The sequence below is a fragment of the Monomorium pharaonis genome, chromosome 2 (assembly GCF_013373865.1).
Source record: "Monomorium pharaonis isolate MP-MQ-018 chromosome 2, ASM1337386v2, whole genome shotgun sequence".
Lineage (NCBI taxonomy): Eukaryota > Metazoa > Arthropoda > Insecta > Hymenoptera > Formicidae > Monomorium > Monomorium pharaonis.
In genome coordinates, this window is record NC_050468.1 from 21,357,588 (window position 1) to 21,385,482 (window position 27,895).

The 27,895-nt window shown below is 36.0% G+C and overlaps 2 protein-coding genes across 5 annotated transcripts in view; both read right to left on the bottom strand.

Annotated features, from left to right (window-relative positions):
- Positions 1 to 27,895, bottom strand: part of LOC105834534 (neurocalcin homolog) — a 182,345-nt gene that overhangs the window by 12,447 nt on the left and 142,003 nt on the right. The gene's annotated exons all lie outside the window — the stretch shown is intronic.
- Positions 465 to 27,895, bottom strand: part of LOC105834535 (neuronal calcium sensor 2) — a 169,412-nt gene continuing 141,981 nt past the window's right edge. For all 4 annotated transcript variants that reach the window (XM_036282869.1, XM_036282867.1, XM_012677086.3 and 1 more), the window contains exons 5-6: positions 26,606 to 26,734; positions 465 to 20,389 (exon numbers count right to left, since the gene is read on the bottom strand). In XM_036282869.1, the coding sequence (XP_036138762.1) occupies positions 20,213 to 20,389; positions 26,606 to 26,734 (306 nt within the window). In that variant the 3' untranslated portion in view covers positions 465 to 20,212. The remainder of the gene's footprint in view (positions 20,390 to 26,605; positions 26,735 to 27,895) is intronic.

Genomic DNA, 27,895 nt, shown 5'->3' on the forward strand with positions numbered 1-27,895 from the left:
TTTCGCGTAAACCACGCACTACCGTTAAGAAGGTCCTTTGAGCTTTATTAAATTTTGCGATTAGAACCGTTAAATATTATACTCGCGTAAAATAAAAAATCACTCAACAAAATTATTTGAAAAAAAATATTCCGGCACAATCGTTGTTCTTCCGATTCAAAACTGATTCTCCTTGAATCGAATCTTCGAGCGCAAGCGTAATCGAATTATGAGCGTATATATTGATTTTTTACGTCGGCTTTTTCGATTTTTTTACGCATCTATCTGGAGGAAAAATGCATTTGCAACGTGTAAAAATAAAAGGAGTCAGGTGATTCTCGAGAATGCAAAAGGGCAGAAGGAGTTAATGGAGCAGGATTTATACTCTCCCACGCGCACATTTGCAATCATACAACGCATTCACGCAACTGTAACAGAAGAAAAATTCAAGATTAATAGAGCAGTAATAATAATAACAATAATAATACATTTGGAGCGTAGTGTGTGCTTTATTATAATAATATTAGTAATGAGACGATAATATGCGGGCTCTCGCGGTTCCCCGCCGCGCGCAACTCGCATACAAAATACGAGTTTGCTTCGATATACATGTATAATATCGAAGTTACATATATATATATATATATATTATATATTTGTTTTATATATATAATATATATATCGCTTAAACGCGGAATTAATTATACCACAATATAATAATTGTAATACGTAAGTACTCTATGATCTTATGGTAATTAATCCTATATTGAAGTGTGTCCGTTTCTGGCGCACGTACACGCGTACATAACATACACGAGCGATGGATTCGCTCGAGGGAGCATCGACGATGCATCATCGTGCGGCATCACGATGCAATCTCGCGACGGTCGCTCATTCGTTACGTACAAATAAACCGACGACAGCCAGGCAGCATCATCCTGCCTGGCATCGCGTCGTCGTCATCGCGAACGACGGCGTCTCGGGAGAGAGAGATGGAGATCTTTCCGAGTCTCCTACGAGTCTCTCCCCGAGGCGTCTTCGGCGAGAGTTGCATCCCGACGAAACACATATGACATGTGTTGCTCACATAAATAATAACAATATTATTATTATTATTATTCGCGTACGATCTTTCGAGCCGAGAGGCGGTTCAGTTCTCACGCGTTGCGGACGCGATTTTTTGTTAATCGATCGACATCGTCGCGAATCAAGTTGTTCCTCCCCGTCCGGGGATCGCCGTTCTTGCTTCGTCAGCAGCTGCACCAGCGGATCCATCCCCGTGAGATCGGCCGGTGACAGGCGCCGTGATAAATTATATACGATCTCGGGGAAACGGCGATGACGCCTTTCGCGAAATTCTCGCGGTTCGTGTCACTTGTCAACGGAGAAGTCGCGCGTTTTCCGGGAGACAAACCGGCGTTTTCTCGCGCTTTTTATCGCGAAACTTTTCACGGGAGACTGCACGCCACGTGGCTCCGCGAAGGCTGACAGGCAACCCGTCGATGTAACTGTTCGGCAGATGAAATTCTGGTTTTGATACGGCCACCCCCTCGATCACGCTAACAGCTAAAACAGCCCGTTCTCCCGCTTCACCGCCGTGCCCGCGACAAGAACGCCAGGACTGTGACGTTTAACAAGTTTTTTAACATTTATATTCCCGTCGGTTCTGTCGCGCGAACTTATTAAAATACAAAATTACAATCACAAGGATTTATAATATATTCTCATTTGAGGAATCTGCCAGATTTTACAAAATAAACTACAGCTTTTCGTTGAACTCTATAAATACATCAGTATCGCAGTGTCGGTTTTATCGCATCAACATAATTACGCTGATTTAGCAGCGATATATACATTATTAACCCTTTCGGAGTCGAGTCTCGTTCGGAAATGGTGATGTTTTTACATTGAGTGAGTTGTTTAATTGACAAAGCCGTTATAAAAAAGAAAGAATTAGTCATAGAAGAATTACTTTAAAAAGATCACGAATTCATGTTACGAGCATATTGCTATAAATTGCACAGAAAAACAAATAATTGATCCAATAAAATGTGTAGTTGTGGGCTGCCAATTACAGATATACTCAATAATATTTGCCGTTAATGCAAGTACAATGTTGACACTGCAATAGCGTATATTATTGTATCGAGTATATCTGTAGTTGGCAGCCCGCAACTTATACGCTTTATTGAATCAATTACATTTTTTTCTACGTGTGCGTAATGAGAAGCACGCATGCGAATACCGCGACCGAATAACAAAGCCAAAAGGGTCAACGTACAGAGAAATCACATTGCACAAGTCACGTAACTAAGAGATTACGAGCGTCGTTGCGGTCGTTGCTGGAAAAAGGAGAAGCGCACGAACGCGATTTCGTCGACGAATCAAATCACGTATTCTCGAATGCCGCGCGGCCGTTGATTGCCAAACCCGCAAAATGCGCCTAAATACTGCATTCGACACACCAAAGAGTACATAACGCGCTAATTGTAATTACGCGACGTTCGCTCGCGCACACGCTACGGAAATCTCAGCGTAATCAGCGGACGTGGGCTTAATTACGCGCTTAGGTTCGCTTGAATCGAAACCCCGACTGATTAATTTAGCCGCTCAAAATGAAACTCTCCGTTGCTTCGTTATTGAGTGGATAATTTAACGTTAACGGGAAAAGAAAAAGAGTCTCGTCGCAGAGCATATTCGAATCGGCGAAAATACGTAACGGCATAATGGCATAGAACAGGATCGGGACAAAAGTTTTAACGATGTAGATAATGGCAAAAGTAAGTATCGCGCGGTTCCCTTTTTCTTCGCACACAACCAACCATGCACCATACCCGCGCGGAGATTTAATTTTAGATATAACTCAGAACCGTAATATCAGCTGTATCATTTTTAGAGTGTCATTATTATTGTTTTCTTTTCCACGATATTCCTCTTATGTTCTTGAACGCAACGATTCTTTAACTGTCGTTAGAGTACCGTGAAGAGCTTCACAAGTATCCTTACACCGATCTGGCCAGGAAAGATATACTTGAACAGAAATCGCAAAATGTGCAACGTACAGCTAGGCTTACATCAATGCCGTCGAGTGTTTAATAAATTAAATTTCTCCATTTTCCATTTGGCGCGACCCTCGCGGAGTTTATTGTGGATGGAAAATGGGAAACGAACGCCGGGGATATTTGCTATATTTTCCACGGTATCACGGCAGCATATTTTGCAACGACGTCAATCGAGCAATTTATTAATGCTACCGCATTGTAATGCCTGTGTGCTTGAATGTATATATCTCATCGATTTTTATATGTTACGTTCCATTTTCAGTCTGTCGCTAATAACAGGAAGAAACTGCGCAATCGTCGGGGGTTACGCGTGTTTAATTCGGCAACCAATAGCTTCACGTCTTCATTAACGTGAAAAAGCCGTTTCTTTTCTTCCGTGTTGTCTAATAAAGTAAATATGCCCTCAATCTTTCATCTCTCGGTGCTGGACTTTTTAGCTTGCGAGTCCATAAGTTTATTATGTTGACCTCCGAGTAAAATTAAGACCCTCTCTCTCTCTCTCTCTCTCTCCCCCTTTCCCCCTGAAAGATTTATGCCTGTTGTCTCGTATTCCGATTGGTAACGGCCTTCTCCGGAAAAGCGATTTTACTTGAAATGTGGAACAACGTCGTATGCAAAGTGCCGCGCCCGGGCAATTATCTCGCAAGGACGTCTGGGTAATACGCCTGGGGAGTCTGAGTTTTTAGATAAGCGGACTTGTGTCGAGTTAATTAGGAAGTAGCGTGCCCGCGAAATTCTGGGCGCGTTTGCCGCATTGTGTGTACGTTATCGGCATCTTGATGACGTAATCATCTTTAAGCGGTACATTGCCCTTAGCTCCTAAATAACGGGGGTAAAAAGCGAGGTAACGAAATTTAAACGGTCGGTTTCGCAAGTTCACGCTTGATTCAAAATGCAACTTTACACGCGACAGTCAAGTCTCGACAGTCAGTCTTGATACTTTTCCGAGCCGATTAAACGCGCGTCCCCCCCCCCCCCCCAAAAAAAATCGTGACTGACAATTGGCATCAGACGATTACGTCGTCAATTAATTCTACACAAATTGACAAAGATATAATGAAAGCACCAATAAAGTCGGAAGTAGTACGTCATAGCAGAGTGGCTGCAAGAGCTATTGCGTAATCCAGATTGTAGTCTCAAATGTAGATATAAGTTTACGCGCTATAAGTTTATCATGCGCAATTTATATCCAGTTAGTGGTAATATTTTACAAGACTCGTTTTCTATTTTTTATTCTTCGTGTTCAGAAAACGGATGTCGTTTGGCAAAAACGTGCATTGTGATCGTCGCTTAAATATCCACAACAACGGCAATCCCGCGTATGATTGATTTTAATTGCTCGCGAAATTATGCAATTGGTAGTTAAAGATTTGATTTAAACATGTTCGTGCTACATGTCGCATTTGAAATACGACTTCTGTGAAGCTTCGTAATCCACATCTCGCGTGTTGGACATAATGCGAAAATAGCAGACCAGGCGATCAATGACATTGCATGTATCCGAGAAGATAGTTGCTGGTCGTTAAAGTGCGAGTAGATGGAAATATCGTGCACCATATCAATAGTTCCGATCGATACAATCGACGTCATCAAATAGAGTTTCGTTTTCACGTTAAAATCGGAAATATGCGAATATCCTCGTAATCCACCCGGGATTTAACTTCTACGTCGACCTAATGAAATATGTCGCAATTTTCCGCTAAAAATCTAGGTGGTGTAAGCGTCTAAAATAGACGTATCTAAGAGACGCCTCATTTAACTTGAATTTTCTCGTTACGTTGTAATAAAAACTATATAATGGTTTATTTTTTACAAGTTTGTTTTTTCTTAAGATTAGAAGTAACCTGTTTTTTTTTTTATCGCGGACAGGCGGACAAAAATGCGTGTGTCATTATTCTATCAAGAGTCCGTTCAAGTTAAGCATAAAATTTATTTACATACTAGAAAATTTCTTTTGGAATATTCTGACGATAAGAATTTCGGGACCCAATCTAAAGCTTATTAGATAGTCAAACATGTCTTAGATGCCTGTTGTTTACGATTGGATAATTGCTTATTCTTTTATTAAGTACTGTAGAGATAAGACAACATTGTCAGTTTGTGCCACAATGAAAGATTTAACATTAATATTTAAGACCGTTTAATGTCTATAATGATGTCATTTATAACAAAGTAGCTTCAATGTCTACGAGAATCCTGTTAATTATTAATAACTTCTTCAGATATTACATATTTATAAAATTTGTTTTTTTTTTTATGTCTATACCAAGTTACTCGTCATGTATCTCGTCTTATGGAGCACTTTTTTTGTGCAACGTGCAAAGAAGGAATATTTACCGTGTACAAGTGAAGCTACGCGAAGCAATTGTAATTTCGGTGAGACCACAAATATAGAGCATAATCTGATCTAAATCTTTCTAGGATTTATCTATGAGAGACTCTATGTACATTTTCTAATTCTCATACACAGGAATAAACTTGAGGAGTCTTTGACTATCGGTCGGCGACACACTTGTTTGAAATCTTGGAACACCGGGCTTTTTGTAAATTCTTGAAATTGCTTTAAAAAAAAAAAAGCAAAAGTCTTTACCGCTTTGACTACTTATTCCTTAGATAATTTAAGACTTGTACGAATATATAATATTTCTTCCTCATACGTCGAGCGATCTGGTCCTAAGTAGTCTACGAGCTAAATAATGGAGAGATGTTCACGATAGGTCCATTCCGGGAAAGTCATCTATGGTACACAATGCTTAAAGCGATTACGAATCGAGGACTGTAATTAACGGCAGTACATTCCCCACGAGTAGCTCCTTCATCAGATATATATCTCATAGAGCATCGATCAAGGATTCGCGTCTCAGTCCCCGTGTTCCTCGTTATGACCACGTTAGGGGTTGATTCTGTCGTAAAAGAGAAAAGATTGTGGCTCACTAGCAAGCAAGGTTAGCGGATATTAACCTCCGGTTTCTCCCCTCGTACAGGATCGCGCTATAAGAACAGCGAATTATTCGGGGAAAAAAGAAGAACGCGTGACCGTGGATGGAATTGATATAGGGTAATTAGAGATTTATCTATTTGCGTGAAAAGTAGTTACGTCTTGAACACTTTGCAGTGCGAGAAAATAGAATTGCCATTGATAAATAATCTCGTCTGTAATGATCATATATCTTTCGCAATGAAAATAAAAGATTTCGCTTAAGCACTGATTAATCTCGAAGAATTAAATATAAATATACAGAGTACTTTATATATTTACTTCTCATATCTATTTCTCACACATTATTTTCAAATAACAAATGTTTTGATTAATTTCGAGTCGATATTTTCTTAACGGAAAGTATCGAAGACGTCATTGTTTGTCATAACTTTTCAATCTTCAGCATATTACATATTTTTACAATTAAACTTCAAATCAGAAGTCTATTGAATTTCTCTATCCGAGATAAATTGAAAAACATAGTTTTGCAATTCAAACACATGGTTCCATCACTTTTTATTTTGCAATGTTATCCTTTGTTTGACCCGCAAAAATTATTAACTTTTCACCTTATTTTGAGCTATTTGGATTTGCTAAAAAAAGCTCCAAATTTACCAAAGAATAAATGTGAAATATGTGTGAGAAGAGATATGCTTATTAATAATAATAATTTAGAAATATGAATATATTCATAAAGACATGCTAAAGATATGTAATTCTCTACTTAAATTCTTATGTGACAGCAGTGTCAGAAACCCAAAGATATTCTCTTGCAATATTCTCTACCCTAGAGCTTTCCTCCTTGCTTAGAACACGCTCTTAGCGAAGCGAGAATATTCGAAACGCGAAATACGATAATGCAAACTACCGCGGTGCGATCTAACGACGAGTCACAGCTGCACTACGCCGCTTGTGCTCTTTTGAATTGTTCCGAGGGTGCTTTGTATAAATTGCAGACTGCCGAGTTAGCTGAAGCGCGTTACTTTCATCATTGCTGGTCTATTTATCCGTTTAGCACGTATTGATAATAGTAAGATTGCCGCTTTTCAGTTAACATTTATAGTTGATTAAACTGTGTGTGTACATACGTAAAACGTGTAATTAATTAATGCGCGCCGATTAAGCAGAAGTAATTGTTTTGCGAAATAATTAACAATTCGCATGATTATCATTTTATGAAAATAATTTAAATATTATAATAACATAATAAGAGTAAATGTAAAGAAAATTAGCGATAAAACAAATGGAAAGCTTGAAAAGTTCAGAAACAAATTTTTTGTGTGTTTTAGGATTATCAGTACTCTATACTAGAGCGGACTTGAAGATAGAGAAAAACAAATGGGCAGCTTTCGCAGAGGGGGTTTATCCTCAGCGAATTAATTGCTCATAAGTAGTTCAAGTGAGTCACGATGAAAAAAAAAAAACAACAACAAAAAACTACGATCCAGATTACGTACCCACACGTATATACATATCGTCTTATAATAAAGTCTCCTAATTAAAAACGATCACGTTTACCGTTCTTAATAGATACGATTTGATTTCATTTGGCGACGAAGGCGATACCAGTTAAACTAGACATTATATATATATATGTTATATATAATTATATATACATGTACAAAATACTTTCCGTTAATAAGACAGCGACGATAATGTTGCATGAACTATTGACTTAGCCCTTCGGAAGGTTAATTCTGCGCGAGCGTGCAAAGCTCCGAGGCAAGAGGCGTGATACCGGAACGGCATGGATATCTCCTTCACGGGTAAGCTCCCGGACGTCACGAGACGCGGCGCCTCTCTCAGGATTTACCGTTCAGTCCTAACTCTAGATCAAATGAATATTCAATGCAGTAAGAGCGACGTCGGAATAACACAGTAATTACGCTACGTTATCTGTAATTACGTAGCCGTAAACGCGAGCGTATCCTAGATTAATCTCCTTCCGACCGACTTTTTGAGGGAAGGATCTTCTGCCATCGCGGCCCCGAGTTATTAGATGCACGCAGTTCTATATCTCGCTACAAATTGATGTTAGTCGATTTTTTTTTTTTTTTTTATTTACCATCGATCGAAACTGGACACCGTAATAGGAATTTAAGACGTGCTCGCAGGAAGGATCAAATTCGTTAAACTTTTTAAAACACAGAAAAATGGAGTTTGTGTAATGTAACGGCTTACATAACAAATATAAGCGTCCTTTTTTTTTTTAACTTTACTATCTTGAAGATGAATGTTTTTATCTGGGTGAGCATACGTCTGTCATTTATCACGTAATTGGAAAGCGCACACTCGAGAGAAAGGTATATCGCACAAAGGATTTCTCTTCAAAGGCTAAACTAATTTCTAACATCGATCTGAAAAGCTGGTATATATAATTGTACTAGTAGGGATTTCGATTATATTGAGAAGTTAATTGGTAAGGCAGTGTCCCACGGGACAGCAATTGATTCTAAACCCAAGCAAATAGAAACCCAATTTCAATAGAATTTAAATCGTTTATCACAAAGCACACACACCAAGTTGAAACTATATTTATATTTTGTAGCAAAACTTTACTGTACATGGTACAAAATTAAAGTAAAAATTTATATACAAATTATATTAATATATATATTAATTTAACATATATATGTATATAAAATAGAAAACAATTAAAAAAGTGTGAATTAATAAATTTAATTATTTATGTATTGCGACAAATCACGGAAAATCATTGAAAAAAATTACAAATTAGTCATTTTCAAACAGATTTATTATAATTCCAATGTCCAAGTCTTTCGTCATTAGAATCAGAAAAAACTCAATAAAGTTGTTTTCATTTCTATAAAATGTTAACACTACATTCTGAAGTGCAGTTAGATATTTTTAATTGCCGCATAAATTAAACATTTATCCTGAAAATGAATGTGAGGTAACACTTCCAAGACGTATTTGAGGTAAACGTTAGCGAGCAAGAAATATACACAGCAAGAAGACTGGGGAAACCACTGATTTAAGGCGTTTGCAGGTTGTTATCTGAATAAATGATACTGCGACGTGCTTAATCAGGGTGGAGGATTAAGGGCGAGGTACCTTTCTGCCAAGTAAGGCCGGACTGCGGAAATTGCAGTGTGGCGCCAACTCATCGATATTACCAAGCGAATGAATCGAGATACGCAGCTACCACGGCGGGGAAGGGTAGAACTCGCACGTACCGTTTACGGCCGGGATTGATCCTTCGACAGATCAGATCGGCATCGACGTATCGACCAGACGACGGCGCCGATGTTTCCCAGGAGATTAAATTTATCGACCAGTGCGAGATCGCACTTAGCTGTCACGGGGACCGGAACACCCCTCCCCATCCTGTACCAATCGAAATTCTCTAATCGTGTCATTCAGCGGGACGAGATTGAATCTTCTGTATAAAATTCGGAGGTAGATCCGAAAAGTATATACGAGGGAAGAAGTGTTTTTTTCCCTTGTTCCCAAATGCAAAATCAAATTCGTAGTTTCTCGAGAAGAATAATACGTGACGCAACGTTCGCAATTAGAATCGGGGGGTGCCAATGAAAACACGCAATAAGCAATAACTTTGCTTTGCTGGTTTGGACCACTAGTTATCTTCGCGACTCTTATCTTTGCTGTCGACGAAACGTTCGTCAAATGTCAAACGGCGCGAGATATTTCTGCCGACCGAGGAATTGGCGAAATTGCAAGCGGAATTTACGATCGGGGAAACATTGTCCAAAGGGTATTCCGGTTATGTGAGAATTCAGTTGTGCGACGAAACAATACGGCAATGCTTCGATATAAAGTCTGTCACTTAGATCGTACTAGTTTAGAACGCGTTCCGTTCGTGAGGGCACATACACGCGAGATGACGAAGGGCAAGCGATAACGGAGGGCGAAAGGCGTAGAAAAATATAAAATCGCATGGACTTTAAAGAACGGTGGCCCGAATCATCGAGTGGCTTGCGTCCGCTGTTTTCTCCTCGTTACATTAATTATCGCGTCCTCATTGACCTGGAATTGACTTTATCTTCGTCGCTCCGCGGCGACCCGTAAGAATCGGGATCAATCGGGGCGACCGCGACGAAATCGTTCGGCGATGATAAAAAACGGGCAACTGTTCATTAACGTGAATACTGCGAATAATTTGCAAGGTGATAATCGATCAATTACCATCTATCGGAGAACGTTTCGGCGTTGACAGTTATCCCGATTGATCCCATGGAAGGTCTGCGTCGCGCGCGTAAACAATCTATCCGGAAACCGCGGAAATGGAGATCTCGATAGACAAAGGGGAGACGGAGGAGAGATCGATTTGATTTGCGCTTAACAATTTGCGCGCGAACAGCCCGCTAGCGAAATTACGCCATTAATGTGGTAACGACGGAAATTTGAGTTCTGGACGCGCACGTTCGCTTACGTGCGTGCATATTTATGTGCGTGTTACATTCCTACTGCGTGTACGTACAACGGAATGGCGGTTCTGAAGAGTTTGTGCACTAAAAAAAAAAAAAAAAAGTTTGGTAATAATAATCAAGCCAAATGATAGCTACCAAGCTTTGATGAAATAGTTTCGATCAAATATCAATTGATGTAATCAAGTATTTAGTATAATATTTAGTAATCGACTGATTCCTATTACAGGGTACTGTCTACTTTAATTTTGTAAAATATTTTCCAGGGATCTTATTTAAAATTCTAAAAATTAAGATTAAAGAATGTTTTAATTTTGAACAATAAGCAGTTTTGAAATGAATTTATTTTATTATTAGACTTTTTAACGTTTCCTAATTCATACAATCACAAAAAAGCCACTTATAAGTGTTATAAGTATTAATTTGAAAAAAATACTAAAAAGTACTGAAAAAAATAATATAAAGTAATTGTAACAATCTATCTGCAATTCAAATGCACATTGATTAAATACAATGACAATTAATTGATAGGGATGATCAAGAAAAAATTATTCAAGAAATAATTTTGTCAGAAAATAAAAGATAAAATTTAAATTCAAAAAAAAGTCCAAAAAATTTTCAGAATAATAAAATCCTATGAAAATTTGATAATTTTCGAGAATAAAAATTCCTTAAAAACTCCAAATTTTCCAATCTTTTTTCCGACAGCAAACACTCTGTATTATTATATTTAGTTACTATTGATATAATTACTAAATATTTGGTTAGATTAATTGAAATTATTTTATCAAAGCTTGATTATTATTACTAAATTCTTTTTTTCAGTGTGCATACACACATACATGCGCACAAACTTATCGAAGGGGGCGACAATCGAGACGCAAATGACGGCTCCTCTAATAATGTAATGCACTTTAGGTCCGTTCTTAAGCTTTAAAAAATCCTCCCGTCTACGTACGTCGACTCTTTCGTAAAAGGGAACTTTTATTATGTCGATTGTCAATGCTGCACTTTCTATTCGAGAGGAGAGAGCTGCGATGTCCGGTTCCCCGCATTATCCCCCCCTCCCAGTCTACCCGGAAATCGTGCGTGGATTTACGAAGTAATCGAGTTCCGGTTTAGCAATTAGCGATTAGAACGCGAGTGTGTATCTTTACGTAAATCAACGAATGCGTCTATCTTAGGTCTTGCAAACTGACGATGAGTTATCGATTTACCATCACTTCCTTGATTTAAAACACTTTTTTGACAATGTAACATAACGCCAATTTTTCTTCAAAAATATCAATTTAACACTTTTTCAATTTAAAAAATCTTACTGAATTTTGTAATTTTTTTTTTAACACAGTCTCCTCATTACTTGCATATGCAAAATCTTTGATTCGCCTCTGTTCAGAATATCTTACAATTTTTGGGACACCATTGTAAAGCAACGCGGAGTAATTGAACCTTCAGTTTTTCCCCCTTCCAAAAATGCGCGATCGATTTTGTCACCGCCAGTAAGCAAAACCGCTTTTACTGGTACAGATCCGCTACACACATAGAATATATGTTATTTATAACACGTTATATATAATTATGTACGTTTATATATATATATATATATTTCGAAATATCGTATTAACGAATAGTTAGAGCTTTTCTCTCTTCTTCATTTTCTTCTTCTTCCTCGTTTAAAATTGACTTAATCGTGGTAATTGCGATTGAAGCACATAGAGAGTAAAATCGCGAAGCGAGAGGACCTTCTGCCTCTCGCGCGTCATGGAAGGAGCCGATGATATGTACCTAGCCTAATATAAATATATATATGAGCGCGTATTTTTTACTTATTCCGACGGCGCGGAGCCGTTCTTCGACATTACATCGCGCGAGTCGATCAATTTCTCTTTCAAATCGCCGCTCGATGCAATTTCCGTTTGTTACGTTAAAAATCGACTAGATCGTCTGCCGTCTGTGCGGATTCTCCGACATGACTTTCGCGAGATTTGCGACATCCCTTGTTCCATTTGGGTGTACGGTACGTCTCTAATTTGTATGCCTGATTTATGCAAGGAGGTAAAACCGCGCCCGAAATCGATCGAGTCGGCGAGCGCGATTGTGATGATTTCGACGGTGTTTCCGAGGAGAACCGCGACACGAGGAGCGCAGAGGAGAAGATACAGGTACGAGAGAACCCGACCGCGCGCTTATAAATCCGAAAAAGCGCATCGTATTCTAAGAAAAATACGCAATTGGTCGAATGCTAGTAAACGCTATGATCTATCACCTCGTTAGAGTGAGTGCACGAGCGACATGTGTCTTCCCTAATGATTATCAGACGTTTCAGACCGCGGAAATGTGAATTATCCATCCTACACGACATATATCTCATAATCTCATCTACGTACCCCGCCGCCGAGGAAAGTAAAGAAAGAATGCGGTTTTCGCGTGCTTTTGCGGAGATAGGAGATAGAGTTTCCGCTTCGTGGCGCGATTTTTATTACGTCGGAGCGCGACGTGCCAGTAACACATTGTGGTCCGCTTATCGTTGTTCTTTGTTAATTAATACGAAAAGGAGGCGGGGCGCCCTCCCTAAGCGCGACCGTTTCACGCGGGTTAGAGTAGATTGTAAAGCCGGTTAGGTCTCGGTATCAATCCGTTTCGGTACTGTGAATTAATTTTGGTGCTATATTAGTACCATTGATGAAAATTGATACCATCCATTAACACAGGTACGAGCCTAATTGATTGGTTCCATCGATTAATCTTATTAGTAGCTTAATTTTGGTACTATTAATTAATTTTTTATTACCACCATTCGCAATTGGCAAATTCATCAAGTTTGGTCGCCGATTAATGTCGATATCATCCGTTAATCGTGGTACCAACGGATAACTTTCGTGTGTTCCTGAACGGGACGACATCTTTACGCCAGTCGAGCGAATGTACTTTTATTATCCCAAAATTTCCCCCTCGCTAATTACGCATTTATAAACTATCCACTGAATAATCCACTACACAACGTACAATATATTGCAATGGCACGCGTATAACATTTTAAGAATTTCTAATTTATCGCACATTCATCTCGCGCTCTTGACAAGTCCCTGAAGTATTTGACTCTTTTTACTCGAAAATTAGAAAACTTAATAATTTGAAGTATAGTTCAACAATTTATATATATATATATATATATATATATATGTATAGAATAGGAAAGATGCAGTTTGTGTAGAAGACATTCGTGTTGAGAGCACAAAAAATGTGTTTTGATATTTGGAAAATACGAAACAGAGTTCAGATGCTTTTTAGTTTAATAATTTGGACGAGAATACCAATTCGTAAAACAAATTTCTCACCGTGATCTTCCTACATGCAAACTTGCCAAAGAGATTTCGTTCTATTAAACCTATCGATCGTTTAATTATAAGAGATCTCTGTAAGACGTACAATCTGTAACGCTATCATCTTCAAGACGTTCATCATTCTACGTAGATTGCTAAAGTTTCTTTATGAAACCCGTAAAATACATAGAATTTTCAAATATACGTTTATCCAAGTATTACAGTAGAACCCACCTCGATTAATAAATCTATATCCGAATCGATATCACAAGCAATTCGTAATCTATGCATTGCGATGTAAAATTTTTAACAACATTCGCCCACCTTGTCGATCGAGATTTAGATATCTCTGGTTCTTCTTTATCCGTTTTAATAACTGCAGGCGAACGACACTGAAGGATGAATTGAAATTTTAATTAAAAGCTCCTTTATACGCTTTCTCTCTCTCTCTCTCTCTCTCTCTCTCTCTCTCTCTCTTTCTCTCTCTTTCATTCGCACGCATCGACTGATTTTAATAATATTTCTGATCGACAGAGAGGAAACAATTGTTTGTACAATTGCGCTTTATAACTCTGCTTTACTCGCGCCGCGAGTATCTTATTTTATTTTATATTCAACATTCAATATATTTTATCGGTGTTCACGACTATGAATTAATTCGATATTATTTCCATAGTGATTATTCATCAATTTGATTCATCTTACGAGATAATATACAAATATACAGAGTGTCCTAACAATTGCACAGAGAATATTGTATCTCGGATGTTTTAATCGGATTAATAAATACCTATTTCATGAACAAATCCGAATCAGGTTCACGTGCAGGTCATAAATCATTATGTTGGAGAAAGTAATTAACACTAATATTAATTCTAATATGTTCTAACGCAACAAATATGTATATTAAATTATAAGTTATGTTTCCAGCATGTTTCGACAAAATTATTAAAAAAATAATCTTATACAAAGCAATGAATTCAATAATTACAGTCATTTCAACATAGTGATTTATGATTCACAGGGAACCGAGTCGTACCCACGTGTTTTGATTTCATATTATCTTCCTACTATCGGCTGCTAAATCGCTCAAATTCTTGTGTTATCTCGAGACTCTTTGTAATTCTTACTACTTATTAATGGCTTAATATAGTCATAGTGTCTTCACGGAGAGTTCCGAAAACTAATTTTTATTCGAGTCCAGTTTACCCGTTGCATTAACATACGATCGGTCGATCGATTAAAAGCCTGCGAATGTAAGTGCAACGAATTTTCTTTTTTTCTGTTCACCAGGGATCCGCGCGGATCACAATGTGTTCCAAGCGCGATTGAGTCGCTTCGCACGTGAGAATTTATCGCGTCGGGGCGCGACGCTACACGGCAGAAAAAGTATCCGAAGGTAATCGTACGGTGCGAAAATTATCGTTGGCCTTCGCGTCTCCAAGTTGACTCTTATTACACTGCATGATTGATTCTCTTTAAAGCTCGCGGCACACATACGTGCTTGTGATCGCTTTCCCTTACCCGACACGAGCTTGCACGAAGTTGCAGCGTATGTGTTTTGGAATGACCTAGGGAATACGCTTGCCGATTGATTTAACTTAAACGCGAGAATCTATATCGTTTACAAACTTCAATCTCTCGTATCTGTCGATACTTGTCTAATTTGTTTCCAAGGAATAAAATTATTTGCCCGATAAATTTCTCTCGTGGAAAAAAATGGAGTTTTCAACGTACGTTTTTATTGCTTTTAAGAATTTTCTATATAGATATGACCTATATTCTTATTTATTAGAAATGAAACTCGGGATATAAGTAACTTTCGGTCACTTCGTCTAGGAAGAGATATTAGAAGTCGAAGGATTTCTAATCCCTCTGGAAATCTGTGCACACGGAAGGATTAGTCATTGTAGCGAAAATAAAGACTCCGCAGCCGCAAATTACCGTGCAAACCGCGAGAAATATTGCGGAACTATCGGAAACAGATAACCAAGCAATTACGGTGCAATCTGTAACGATATCAGCGTGCAGTGGAAGCATTCGTAGCAGCATACACGAAAAGATAAATCAAGAACAAGACACAGTAGATGTACCGCGGGCTTAATGCTCATTTCTCCCATGGAACCGATTTAGAATTGATATCTAAATATGTACAACGTGCGCCGTTAATTCTGTGCATTACGGTAAAACCATTGCAAGATGTATTCGCAGAAAATTTTAGAACGTCATTAAAGAACGATAGACCATTCGGTAAGATGGAGAACGTTTTAGCTAACAATTTTTCTTAGCAATATTTTTGTTTTCTTCGATCTCTCGGTAAGAAGAGATCGCTCGCAAATAATTCGAAATAGCATTGAACAAAAATTTTCACATTTTGTACAAAATAATGTGATGACTTACCTCCCTGACTCGACGCAAGGCACAGGATTCTCGACGGCGAAGGACCAATTCCGTTTTCGCACGTGCCGCAAGCTTCCCGATTTATGTATGCCATGCGAAGTATGTTGCGTATCCGACGCACGTGTAACGCTTGTTCATAAATCTCGAAATACATGCACGAAGAAGCGCGTTGACCTCGGTGCACATTGTGTTCCTCGCGGGCACACGCGTGTCTCGGCACATGCTATGTGAATTTGAGTAAAAAAAAAAGGGAAAAAAAAAGAAAACATCGGAGCCTTTTCGTAATGAAAGGTGTCGGAATGTCGACGAGCACGCCGTCGAATGGATTTAAAGCGATCGTTATGCAGTTACGTAAGGTCGATTCCCTTCGTATCGATTAGAGCGATGAGTGGAGTTAATTATACCTCCTTTTTCCGGATCGTGTAATTACAACGTGACAAAAAGAGCTCACTTCGTGTTGCGAACCGATCGTTGCGAATCTTAGTAAAGGTAAATTAATGCATCAAATTCAATTAAAGAAGTCGGTTTCATCGATTAACTCTTTAACTTAATTTACTCTTCAACCTTCTCTTATTTTTCCCGAAGAGAAAAAATAAATTAGAATCAATTTAAAGTTGATGATTTTAGATACCATTTAGATTTTTATGCCAACTGTATCAATGATTATCGTTATCAAAAAAACTCCTTTATATAAATTTAAATGTAAACTAATAACAGTCAAGAGATGAAGAGTAGGAATAAACGAATAAACGAATAAATGTCAAATATCATAGGGAACGTATTTTTCCACCAACTAAATAAAAAAAAAAAAAAAGAATTTATATAAATATTTAAATGTAAATATCTAAAAACGTTTAGTTTTTGAGATAGAAAGGATTTTATTATAAAACAGAATAAAATATTTTGTTAAAAACACAAAGCAACTGATCTTATACCAAAATATGAGAATCAGAAAAAATATAAAATATCTCGTAAATTATTAATTTTTTGATAATTTCAATTTAATACTTTTTAATGCAATATTATTTAAAAAATCATATTATGTAGTCATATCATTTTATTAAAAAAAAAATAATAAAATCTATTTTTTCAAAATGTAATTTTACCATTATTTACCCTCCTTCACACAGAATACAATTTTTGTTTAAAACGTTTGTTCGTTGCTTTGGTTACAAAATATTCTACTATTTTACACAAAAATTTTGCTACCTAAATGTTTCGGAATTCACTTTTATATGAACTTTTTTAAATATTTGTAAACGGTTATATTTATACATTTATTCGTTTATACCTTGTATATCAAAAATTTAGTTACATACCTAAGAAAGAGAAAAGCGAGAAAATAAACGGAAAACGAACACGGAGAATTTGTGACGCAACTCGCGTGGATTTCACATGGAAATTTTGGCCGTCCGGAAATTGATATTCGCGTTTGTCACCTTCCATCTTTCTCGCTATCGTTCCCCTAATCCATACGAGACGGACATCCGGTGGATCTCTGGCGACCACGATAATGCATACGTGCGATCCGTACTGCAGGTGCACTCCGCATCCGCCGTAATAGCAGCGTATGCGTATCGATTTCCCAGCGAGGGATGACGCGCGTGCTGGTCGACGATACAACGGGGCTCCCGCGGTGTACCGGTATAAAATTAACGCTGTGTCACCCCCTCGTAAGCGATATTCTTCCCCTCCCTTTCCCCCTAACTAATCGACATTATCTCGTAATTCGCAATTCGTTGTGTCAGCACCTCGCGCGGGCGCGTAACACCGTCTTTTGTGGCCGATGAATCGTTCCCCTCGCCGATCTTGGAATTACGATCAATCGATCGACACGGACCCAAGAGACAAAGGGAGCATACGGCACGCATCCCTCGCAATCGTTAAAATAATTCTACGAGGCTCACTCGTGCGAGTAATCTCCGCTCTCGCGAAATTCCAGTTCGATATTCTGCAAACTCTTGCGTGAAATTCTTCGCGATTTCGAGCCGATCGCGCCGACTTCGATCGGTCCTAATCCCGATCGTGATCCTCTGATGCGCCGCACACGCGTCTCTTCTCCGTTATCTTATTTAGAATTTCTGTATGATTAGGATTACGCGAATAAAGCCCGTAACTCCCACGACGTAATCTAATCAAGCAAGCGGGTACTCTTGCAGAATGAGTAATGGAATGAAGATTAGCAGTGATAAACAAGTAGCTTATACGAGATTGAAATCACAGTCGGCTTTGAGCTGTTCTGATGTACTTACAGAGAATTGGAAAAAGCGGTCTTTGCGCGAGGAGATTCAAGAAAAATTCTTGGAAAAACAAATTTACGAGACTCAAATAAAAAATTATACAAATTTAAAAGCTATTTACATTTAAGATCCATTCTCTGTAAATTACAATCAGTAAAACATCAATGAAATTAATGAAAATACATTGATTTTCAGTGTTGTACTTATAACTTGTCAAGCAGTGAAATAAATCTGATTTTTCATTTAATTTTGATGTAATTATACATTAATTCTAAAGTAAACACATACTAATTATCATAGCTACAAGTATACCATTGCAAATTAGTAATAATACACTGATTGCAATTTAAAGTGATTTGCGCATACAAGAATGTGCTTACATAGATGTTTAAATCAAGTTGTGAAAATAAAGCTCTTTAAAGTGCAATCAGTGTACTATCACTGATTTGCAATGGTATATTTATAACTGTGATAATTAGCGAGTATTCATTATTTTTTAGTGATTTCAATTTCAAAATTAATGTACTATCACTAGAAGATCAGTGTATTTATTTCAATAATTAAGCAAGTATACCATTGAAAATCCATTGTATTTTCAATTATTTTTTATTGATTGTAATTTAGAGAGTGCTCTAACAAATTGAAAAAAAAAAATGCGTTTGACGACTGATTTGACCGATTCTACTACGACGAAGTGAGAGCGTTTGCAAAAATAATCGGAGTCTGGTCACCCGGAAACCTTCTGGGAATTACTCTGAGAATCAGATCCGTGTCGTGTCGACGACACCCGTCGAATCGGGTGTCTGACAAGCAAAATCGGAGAGAACCTCGATGCAAAACCTCTAAAAACGACTCCTAAAGCGCATCAGAGGATTCACGAGGTTTCCGGTCTCCGTGTTATTAGACGGGACCGAGTAATCCGGTAAAGAGACGAGCGAATCGTCTGGCCCGGGATCAGTTAAGCCGCGCCGAATTGTCGGTGTCCGCGAGCGCGGGTTCTCTCGGCGCGCCCGGCATTGTCAGCCTCTCCTTCCCCGGGACGAGCGGGGCGACGGGACGCTCTCGTGTCGTTCGCCTCCCGCTCGTTAATTCCGTCACCGCACTCCGTGGACGTTTCTCGAATCCGGCCGACGTGGAGGCCGGAATCCGCCGTGCGGTTGCGTCGACGTGGCGAATTCACGAAATGGATGAGGACATCCACAAGCTAATTAAAGGATCCCCCGCCGTCGTGATGTCGACGGCGATGATGATGCCGCACACTCGTCGTATTCTGTGCTGAGAAGACCCCCTTTCTTCTCCAAGACCACCGATTAACACACCACCTGTCGTCGTTGCACCCGTCCCGTGCAGCCCGAAAACCGTGCGGGAAAAATCTTTGGGCGTTGGCGATGCGCCCAGGTATAGCGCGATCGTCCCTCCCTCGTGTAGAGAGTTCTGCTTCTTTTTCGATCGGATCGCTGCTCCTCCCCGTTTATCTGCCACCTTCGATCGTCTCCTCCATTATCACGGCTCGTGCCCTCTCCCCGTCCGGGCACGAGCGACGGTCTCGTTATCGAACCGCCGCAATAATAGCGTACGTCATAAAGTTAATAGGAAATTGTCGTTGATACGTGTGTCGCGTGTAAATGATGTATGCGTGCATGTGTTTACGAGTATCCGTTTCGGTGGTGGCCGCTTATTGTTGCCGGCGCTGAGTCTTCTCCGAGGGAAATTGGGGTGTGTGTGTGTGTGTGTGGGGGTGGGTGGGGGGTCGTGGGGTGTGGTGTCCTTTAGTTTATCGCGCGTCGACGGATCGTCTGGAAGTGCGGCGATGTCGGGATTAAGGAGTGAGCATCTTCGACAGCTCCTCGTCCTGGAGGCAGCCCTTCAGGAATTCGTCCTGCGTCAGCTGCCCGTCGTTGTTCTCATCCATCTTCGCGAATATGTTCTTCGCCCTCTCCTCCGCGGTGTCCGCCGGCCTATTGCTCGAACACGAGCCGAGCATGTCGTATATCGCCTGGGAACAATAAGGAAACGAATACTTTTGATTTCTCCACGCATGGTTGTGTTTCGGGCTCGCACTAGTAGAATCAATGCGCCACCGCGTTCGTGTGCGCGTCTCCGTCGCTCGTCTGGAAAACCAAGTCTGTATTTTGATACATCCGATAGGATGAAGGATAGTTTTACGTCAACATCTTGGAACACGGAACTTGGAACGATCAATGTCGTTTTCCCGATGATTTTTCAAAGAGGAAACGTTCTCTCCTCGGCTTTCAATTCGCAAAATGATATCAATCATCCTCGTGCCAAGGTATTGATACATTTTCTATTGACATTCGCGTAGCGATTCAAGAAAGATCGCAGAGTTCAATGTAATAAAGTAGATTTATACACGTAGAATTTTCTCTTAGAATTTACCCTCAAAATAGTAGAATCGTGGAACATAGGCTTCTTTAAGTACTTTATTTTTAGTAAAATTTAAACACAACATATATCATTGAATTTTGGATTGGTATAATGATCGTCACGCAATGAGAAAATTTAAACCTTAGATGCAGTGATATTTTTCGCCATAAGCACCATTATTAAATTTGATGATCAAATTAATACATTTAATAATTGATATTAATGATCAGATCTGTTTCGACCGAAAAATAGCATTTCTTATTTCTTATGTTATTCACATATTAATCTAATAACTTTTATTATTGTATAATAAAATGTACTTTAAAAATCATGATAGTCCTCAAAGAATTTTATTATACTTTTAATAAATTTCAAAAATATAGTAAAAAATTTTTTAAAAACTACCATTATTTTGAAAATAAATTTTCTAAAAAAAATTTATCTCCGTGTATAACGTTTTTTTTTTACAACAAACTAAAACTATTAATATGGTTTTCAGCTCACAGAAAATTGTTAGGCAGATGCAGTTTTAGTTTACGACTTACCTTCTCACGTAATACATCAGATAAGTTCTGCACGTGTGAGCGGATATATATTTCATTAAACAGAGGTTCTGTATCGATTTTAATTATGCTACAATGTATAGTATAACGTACAATATCCCTCAGGGCTCAATAAAATGAAGCATAATATTTGATATTATGCACTTTCAGCACACACAAAGAAAAATATAGGAACATGGAAAAAACACGGCACATTATTAATTTTTTTAGCAAAAATACTATTTTTTAGCAAAAATACTATTTTCTTAAGAAAATGCAAAGATAGATCGGACAGATAGATTTGTGTAATACGAATTATAAACGTAATAAAGTCGTAAATCACGAAAACCACGAGAAACCCTCGGGTTACGTTTTTCCAAACAAGAGTTTGTCCTAAATCCATCAAGATTGAAGGTTGCGCGACTCAGGCATACAAAAAAGAACACTTGATTAATGAGCATTCAATGGACTACCGGTGAGCGTAGCTTCTTTCGCTCTAGGTATAATTCAAACTACAAAAACACGTTTCTCACGTAACCATTTCTTTTACATAACAAACAATTTACACTTTTTAATAAAGATTCACGATTTATAGAATATATATCTTATAATTTATTCATTTTGTATTGTTAATTTTATATAAAAATCAAACTTTTCAAAATATAAAATATTGTACTTTAAACCTTACTATATTTTATTAAAAAATTGCTAAATAAATTAATATAAATTTTATTTAAACATTGACTGTAAAGCTATTTCTGACATCGCAAAAAAATTGAAAGAATTCTCTTTATTTGCCACATCCATCTTGCAATTTTATTTAAGACAAAATGCGTAACTGCATTTACAGTTAACCGAGAAATTGATAAATTAAAAATTAAATTAAGTATAGCATACGCACTTATTTTCCTTATGTATGTAATATTTACAGTTAAGTAAAGCTCGACTAAGTGATAAATTATGTTGCCTTAAAAATATAATTTATCGTACTTTTTTTTGAGAGCCACTAAAGCGCACCAGTGATTCTTTATTTAGAATCCCTTTTCGTACTTTTTCCGATTAGTCGACTGTAAATCGCCCGGACAGAGACAAATGTGGAAAATTTATTATTTTCTCACCCAACAGCTAAACTAAACGTGAGATAAAGCAGATTAATTTTATCGTAAACGCATTGACAAACTCACCAGTGAAACAATTATTTAAATAAAATTAATCTTCGTTTAGTTTCTCTTACACAGCATGTATTTATTAAAAGGTTATAAATTAATGTTCACATATAAGTATATAGAAACATCTTATAAAAAATATAAAACAAAATTCGAATGTTGTAACGTAAATTTAACGAAATGTAGCATGTGTAACGATATTTACTATATAAATATACAATTAAAATTAATAATAATAAATATACAATAGTACTATATTATCTTCAGATAAATAATATAAACAATTAAACAAAATAAATAATTTTTAATTTTTATACAAATTATTTCATGTAAATAACAAAAAATTATATTTTCTGTGCTAAGTATATACAGAAAAAATGTGGTAACAGCATTAGTTAATAGCGCGTAGTCTAATTTAAAAAGTAATTACATTAATTCAATAATACACATAGTATTATATGAAACAATTACTCTTTCTTCTCTCTCTCTCTCTCTCTTTCATGTTCAAATTTTTATTTTAATAAAATGTTACTTGTTTTATTTATATCACTATAATATATTCAATTAACAAGATTATTCAAAAAATTTTTAACCTAAAACTGTTAATATCACATTCTTCGTATACAAAATTTTATCTTTTAAAGATATTTAAAAAAGAAGTTTTGTTACAATAACCTAAAACCTAAAAATTTAATTGAATACAGAACTAAAAATAATTTTGTAAGACCAACAAAATAATTATATAGTACAAACTGATTATTATAGAATATCAAAACTTATTGTAGCATTGCTTATTATATTTAAACGTTTAATGAACAGCAAAATTATTTTTAGATCTGTATCTAGTCAAATTTTTAAATTTTTTTAGTAAATCTTTTTTTGTATATTTTTATCTATTTTATTTCCATTTTTACAACATAAATAAAGACAATCTGGAAATATTTTTTACATATATCTTGCCTCAAAAATTTGATCAAATTAAAAAAAATGGTAAACATTTTTGAAACAATATGTTTTCTCGCGGAGATATATCAGCAATACCTACTGTTAGGATACTCGAAGTTTCGACAGTGGAATGTAGGGTCAATTGAGTTACAGAAACGCGCGTTTCGCGATGTAGATGTTCACGGGCTAAGTGTTAAACATGGATGCACGGAGTTTCACCAAACATTCCATCGTTAATTTTCATTGAACGTCGAAAGCACCGGTTACCGGAATTCCCGTGGAAGTAGCGTCGCGGAAGTTCCGAACTTCTGATAGCGTGGAGATGAGTATCCTAACAGTGCGACTAGACGGTTCGATAGGCTTTTTAACAGAATTGATAACGTATCTCGCAAAAAAAAAATAAAGATCTTTCCATTTCTGATTTTTTCCGACGTAATTTTCGTCAATAATTAAATTAAAATTATTCTCTTGCAAGATAATTTTTTTCACTATTTAAATTTAAAAATATATATTTTTTATAATAAGTAATTAATATCGGTTTATACAAGTAAAGGGTTCTTTGACGAAAATATGTATACATGAAAATTATTTTATAGCAAATTTAACATATTCAAAGTATATCTCGTTCCGAGAATCATCAAAATATTAATATAAATAGATATCTAATGAGAATGTTAAAATATTAATATTTTTATGTAATTTTAACATTGATTAAAATTTATTGATAAAGATTTATCGAGTAATTAAGTGGCACATTGATGTCGATAGAATATAAAATATTAATAATTCCAATAATCATAATATATATTTTTTCTTGTATATTAATAAAAAATCGATATTATTACTTTTCAATTATGCAACGTTTGTTGAGTATTCTATTTTGTGTTATGCATCAATTTTTTAGATTTTATATTAACACGGTATGAAAGGGATTGTGTGTATAAACGTATTTGTTTCATGAGAATAGACTAAAAAAAAAAAAATTAAAAAATAATGAAAAGCAGCGTTAAAATGTATGAAGTCTGATATAATAATACTTTTATAAAGCATGACGCGTCGTCGCTGCATTTTTATCATGATTTTCCGCACCCTGTTAGCATACAAGCGCGTTTCCCTATTTACTCAAATTTATACGCGAATATAATGTGATAATTAGCTTCTTTGCTGAGATTTTATCTTTTTGCCCTAATTTTCGGGCTTTATTCCGCATAATAATTCCAAATTTTCTTTAAACTATGTCCACACTAAATTTAACGTACTATTAGATCATCTTGCGCGTTTTTAGAATAAATTCAGACTTTTGGCAACAATTTCTTTTGTTTTATTACACAATTAAAATTTTATTGCAACAATTAAGATATTCTTTTTACATAAACACACGAGAGGAGCGGTTTTGTTAAAAACTATTTTTAGATCTATATCTATATCTAAGCTAAATTTTTAGACTTCAGCAAAACCGTTTTTTCCGTGCACGACCCATGCGCGTGAGATGTTGTTATCTTTATTAAATTAAATTCAAAAAACAATATTTTACGTCCAATTTTATTGCTATAGCTATTATTGTAAAATGTATTGTAAAATTATTATACCTTAATGCAAAACGAGGGAACATTAAAATCATAAAAGTACGCTACTATTTAAATATTGAAGGACGCTTTCATCTATAAATGCGAAGAGAATCTTTGTGACCTTTTGCAATTTTGCGGGAATTTATTATGCAGGAGGCTATGTTACGAAGTTTCCTATTTGTCTCGGCTGCATCACCGAGCGACACAGAAACTTTAATTACTTATTTAAAAATGAGATGCGACAACTGTATTTAACGAAGCCTTGGTTTCCCGTGCTCCGAGAAACGGACGGCAAGTGGAATAGCCGCACGACTACGCCGGCATCCGTCCGTTCTCTCGCGAAGGGTTCATGAAATATTAGCGCGTCGGTATTCGCTGCACCCGCCATTCAATGCGCGCCCGTAAAAAAACAGCACCGAGGTTGCACCATTACGTGAGAAAACAGTGTTGATTTATTACCATGCAATTGCACGTTAATTATGCAAACCAATGTCGACTTATTCGACCGAATAGGGAATAATTATTTGTGTGATCTCGTTACGAACGAACTTGAATACACCGTGCTGAATACGAAGAGAAAAATGGGATCCGGCGTGTATTCGATAACGCGACTTCAATTCACGTTGCTACGTGTATTATTAAGTTTCTTTCTGCATTACTAAGTTATCGCGAGAAAAATGTAGCGATATTACACGCGCCATTAATTAAAAGGTGGCACCCTAGCGAATCGAAAAATAGAATATTTTCCAACATCATGTAAAACTTTTGTTTGATGTGAGATAGATATATGATGTATTTCTGTTTTAAAAATATGTATATTTGTTAAATAAAAGTACAATGCGAAATTACATTGAAAAACTTGTTAAACTTTGGACGTATTTTCTCAAAACAATATTTTTTCAAAGCGATAATCACAAACTCAAACATGGTTTATCAATTAAAAATTTTAAAGCAATATTTTTATTGACATTCAACCTTGAATGATGGAAACATTTTTTTATTTTTTATTTTAAAAATTACAACAAAATAAAACAATTCTGAAAAACAATTTTAAAATTTAAAATGCGTGTAGTGTTTCGTAAAAAATAAAATTTAAAAAATCTCTTTTGTAAGTCAAAAATAACAAGTGCAAAGAACAAAAAATCGTTTAATTTTAATTTAAAATAATTTCTCATTGCATCCGTGGCTACCGTGCATTTATTTAGAGAACGCTATTATTATTTATTTATTCTAATAATGTGTTCTACTTTTTTAAATTAAAATGCATATTTTTAAAGCGTAAACACATTATTTATCTATTTCTTTAAAGAAAAATTTTACACAGTGTAAAAAATACTATATTTTTTTATTCGCTAAGACCCAATAACCTTTCAAACATAAAATTATAAACTTGCTACGCAAAGAAGAGAGTCGTATACTTTTAATATAAATGTATTGTGCTGAATATGTTTCTTTCTCTCTTCTTTTCTTTCATTGATTAAATATGCCAATAGTTAGTTCTGACGTTAAGTGATAAAAAATTCTGTATTCCGTTGAAAGAGTTGCGGTCGAGTGCAACTAAGTGGAGATAAATCGAAACGCATGCATTATTCATGAGTTACGATACCTGGACGATCTTCGTCATTTCCTGCATATCGATAACGCCGTTGCCGTCAACGTCGTACATACGGAACGCCCATTTCAGTTTTTCTTCCGGCGTACCGCTGGACGTTACGTCGATCGCCAGTAGGAATTCCTACAACAAAAGCAAACGGTATTCCGCATCAGTAACGTTGGACCAGCTGCGCGATATCAAAACTTTTTCCCGCTACAAAGCATTCTCCTCTTTATGTGAAACGAAAATATATTTCGTAAGGTGTATCTGTAATACGCATCGAAGGGAGAATCCTGGTTTCAAAATGCCATAATTCAAGCATTTCTGTCAGAACTCTGGAAAAATATCGCTTCACTTGACACAAAATGACACAACTGGAATCGTATTAATAACAAAGGAGTTCAGACGATCGAACAATTAATATCTAAATATTAATTAAACAAAAGTTTACTTAAATATTAAAAAGAAGTTTTTCAGTCCTTTAGATATTTTTTCTTAGGTAAATTTTTAAGAATTAAAATGAGGACATTTTATAAATTAAACATTTTTGGGATGCATTTATTTTATTTTATTTATTTGGTTTTTTTTAATTGTTCCTTTCGGCTAATATATTTATAAGAAAGTTGTGAAAAAAAAATTGTTTAAATATTAAATCTAAAAAAAGTATTAAAAAAAGATGAAGATGTTTCATAAAATAGGAGGCATTTTACATTACACAAAATTTTTTGAAATAATTCTTTTCCAAGAAATTTCCTTATTATATATTTCTCTAAAAAATAAAAAAATAAAATTTAACGTAAACTCAAAAAAATAACATTTAAATATTAAAAAAACTTTTTTAAATCTTTTTAAAATTTTAATAAAGTTCTCTAAAAAATTTTCAGATTTTTCTATAAAAAATTCAAATAATAGACATTCTATTAAATTATTTATTATACAACAATATTTCAATTTTATAATATTTTGAAATAAATATTGTAAATTATGAAAAACATCTTTCTTTACGTTAATTGAGAGATAAAAGTTAATTAATTAATTCCGGTATATGTGCAACTATGAAAAAAATGTATCAAGTATTATTCAGTATGTTTAATGATAAATAAATTATAGCAATAAAAACTTTACTTAAAAAAAAATTAGAAATACGAAATTTTTATTTTCTTATATTAAAAACAACTTTCGAAAATGCCTTTGCATTTCTTTTTGCTGCATATTAAAAGGAATATATTGATAAAAGAATCAAGACACAATAAAAAAGATAACAGTTTGTATTTTATCCTTTACTATCTTTTTATACTTATG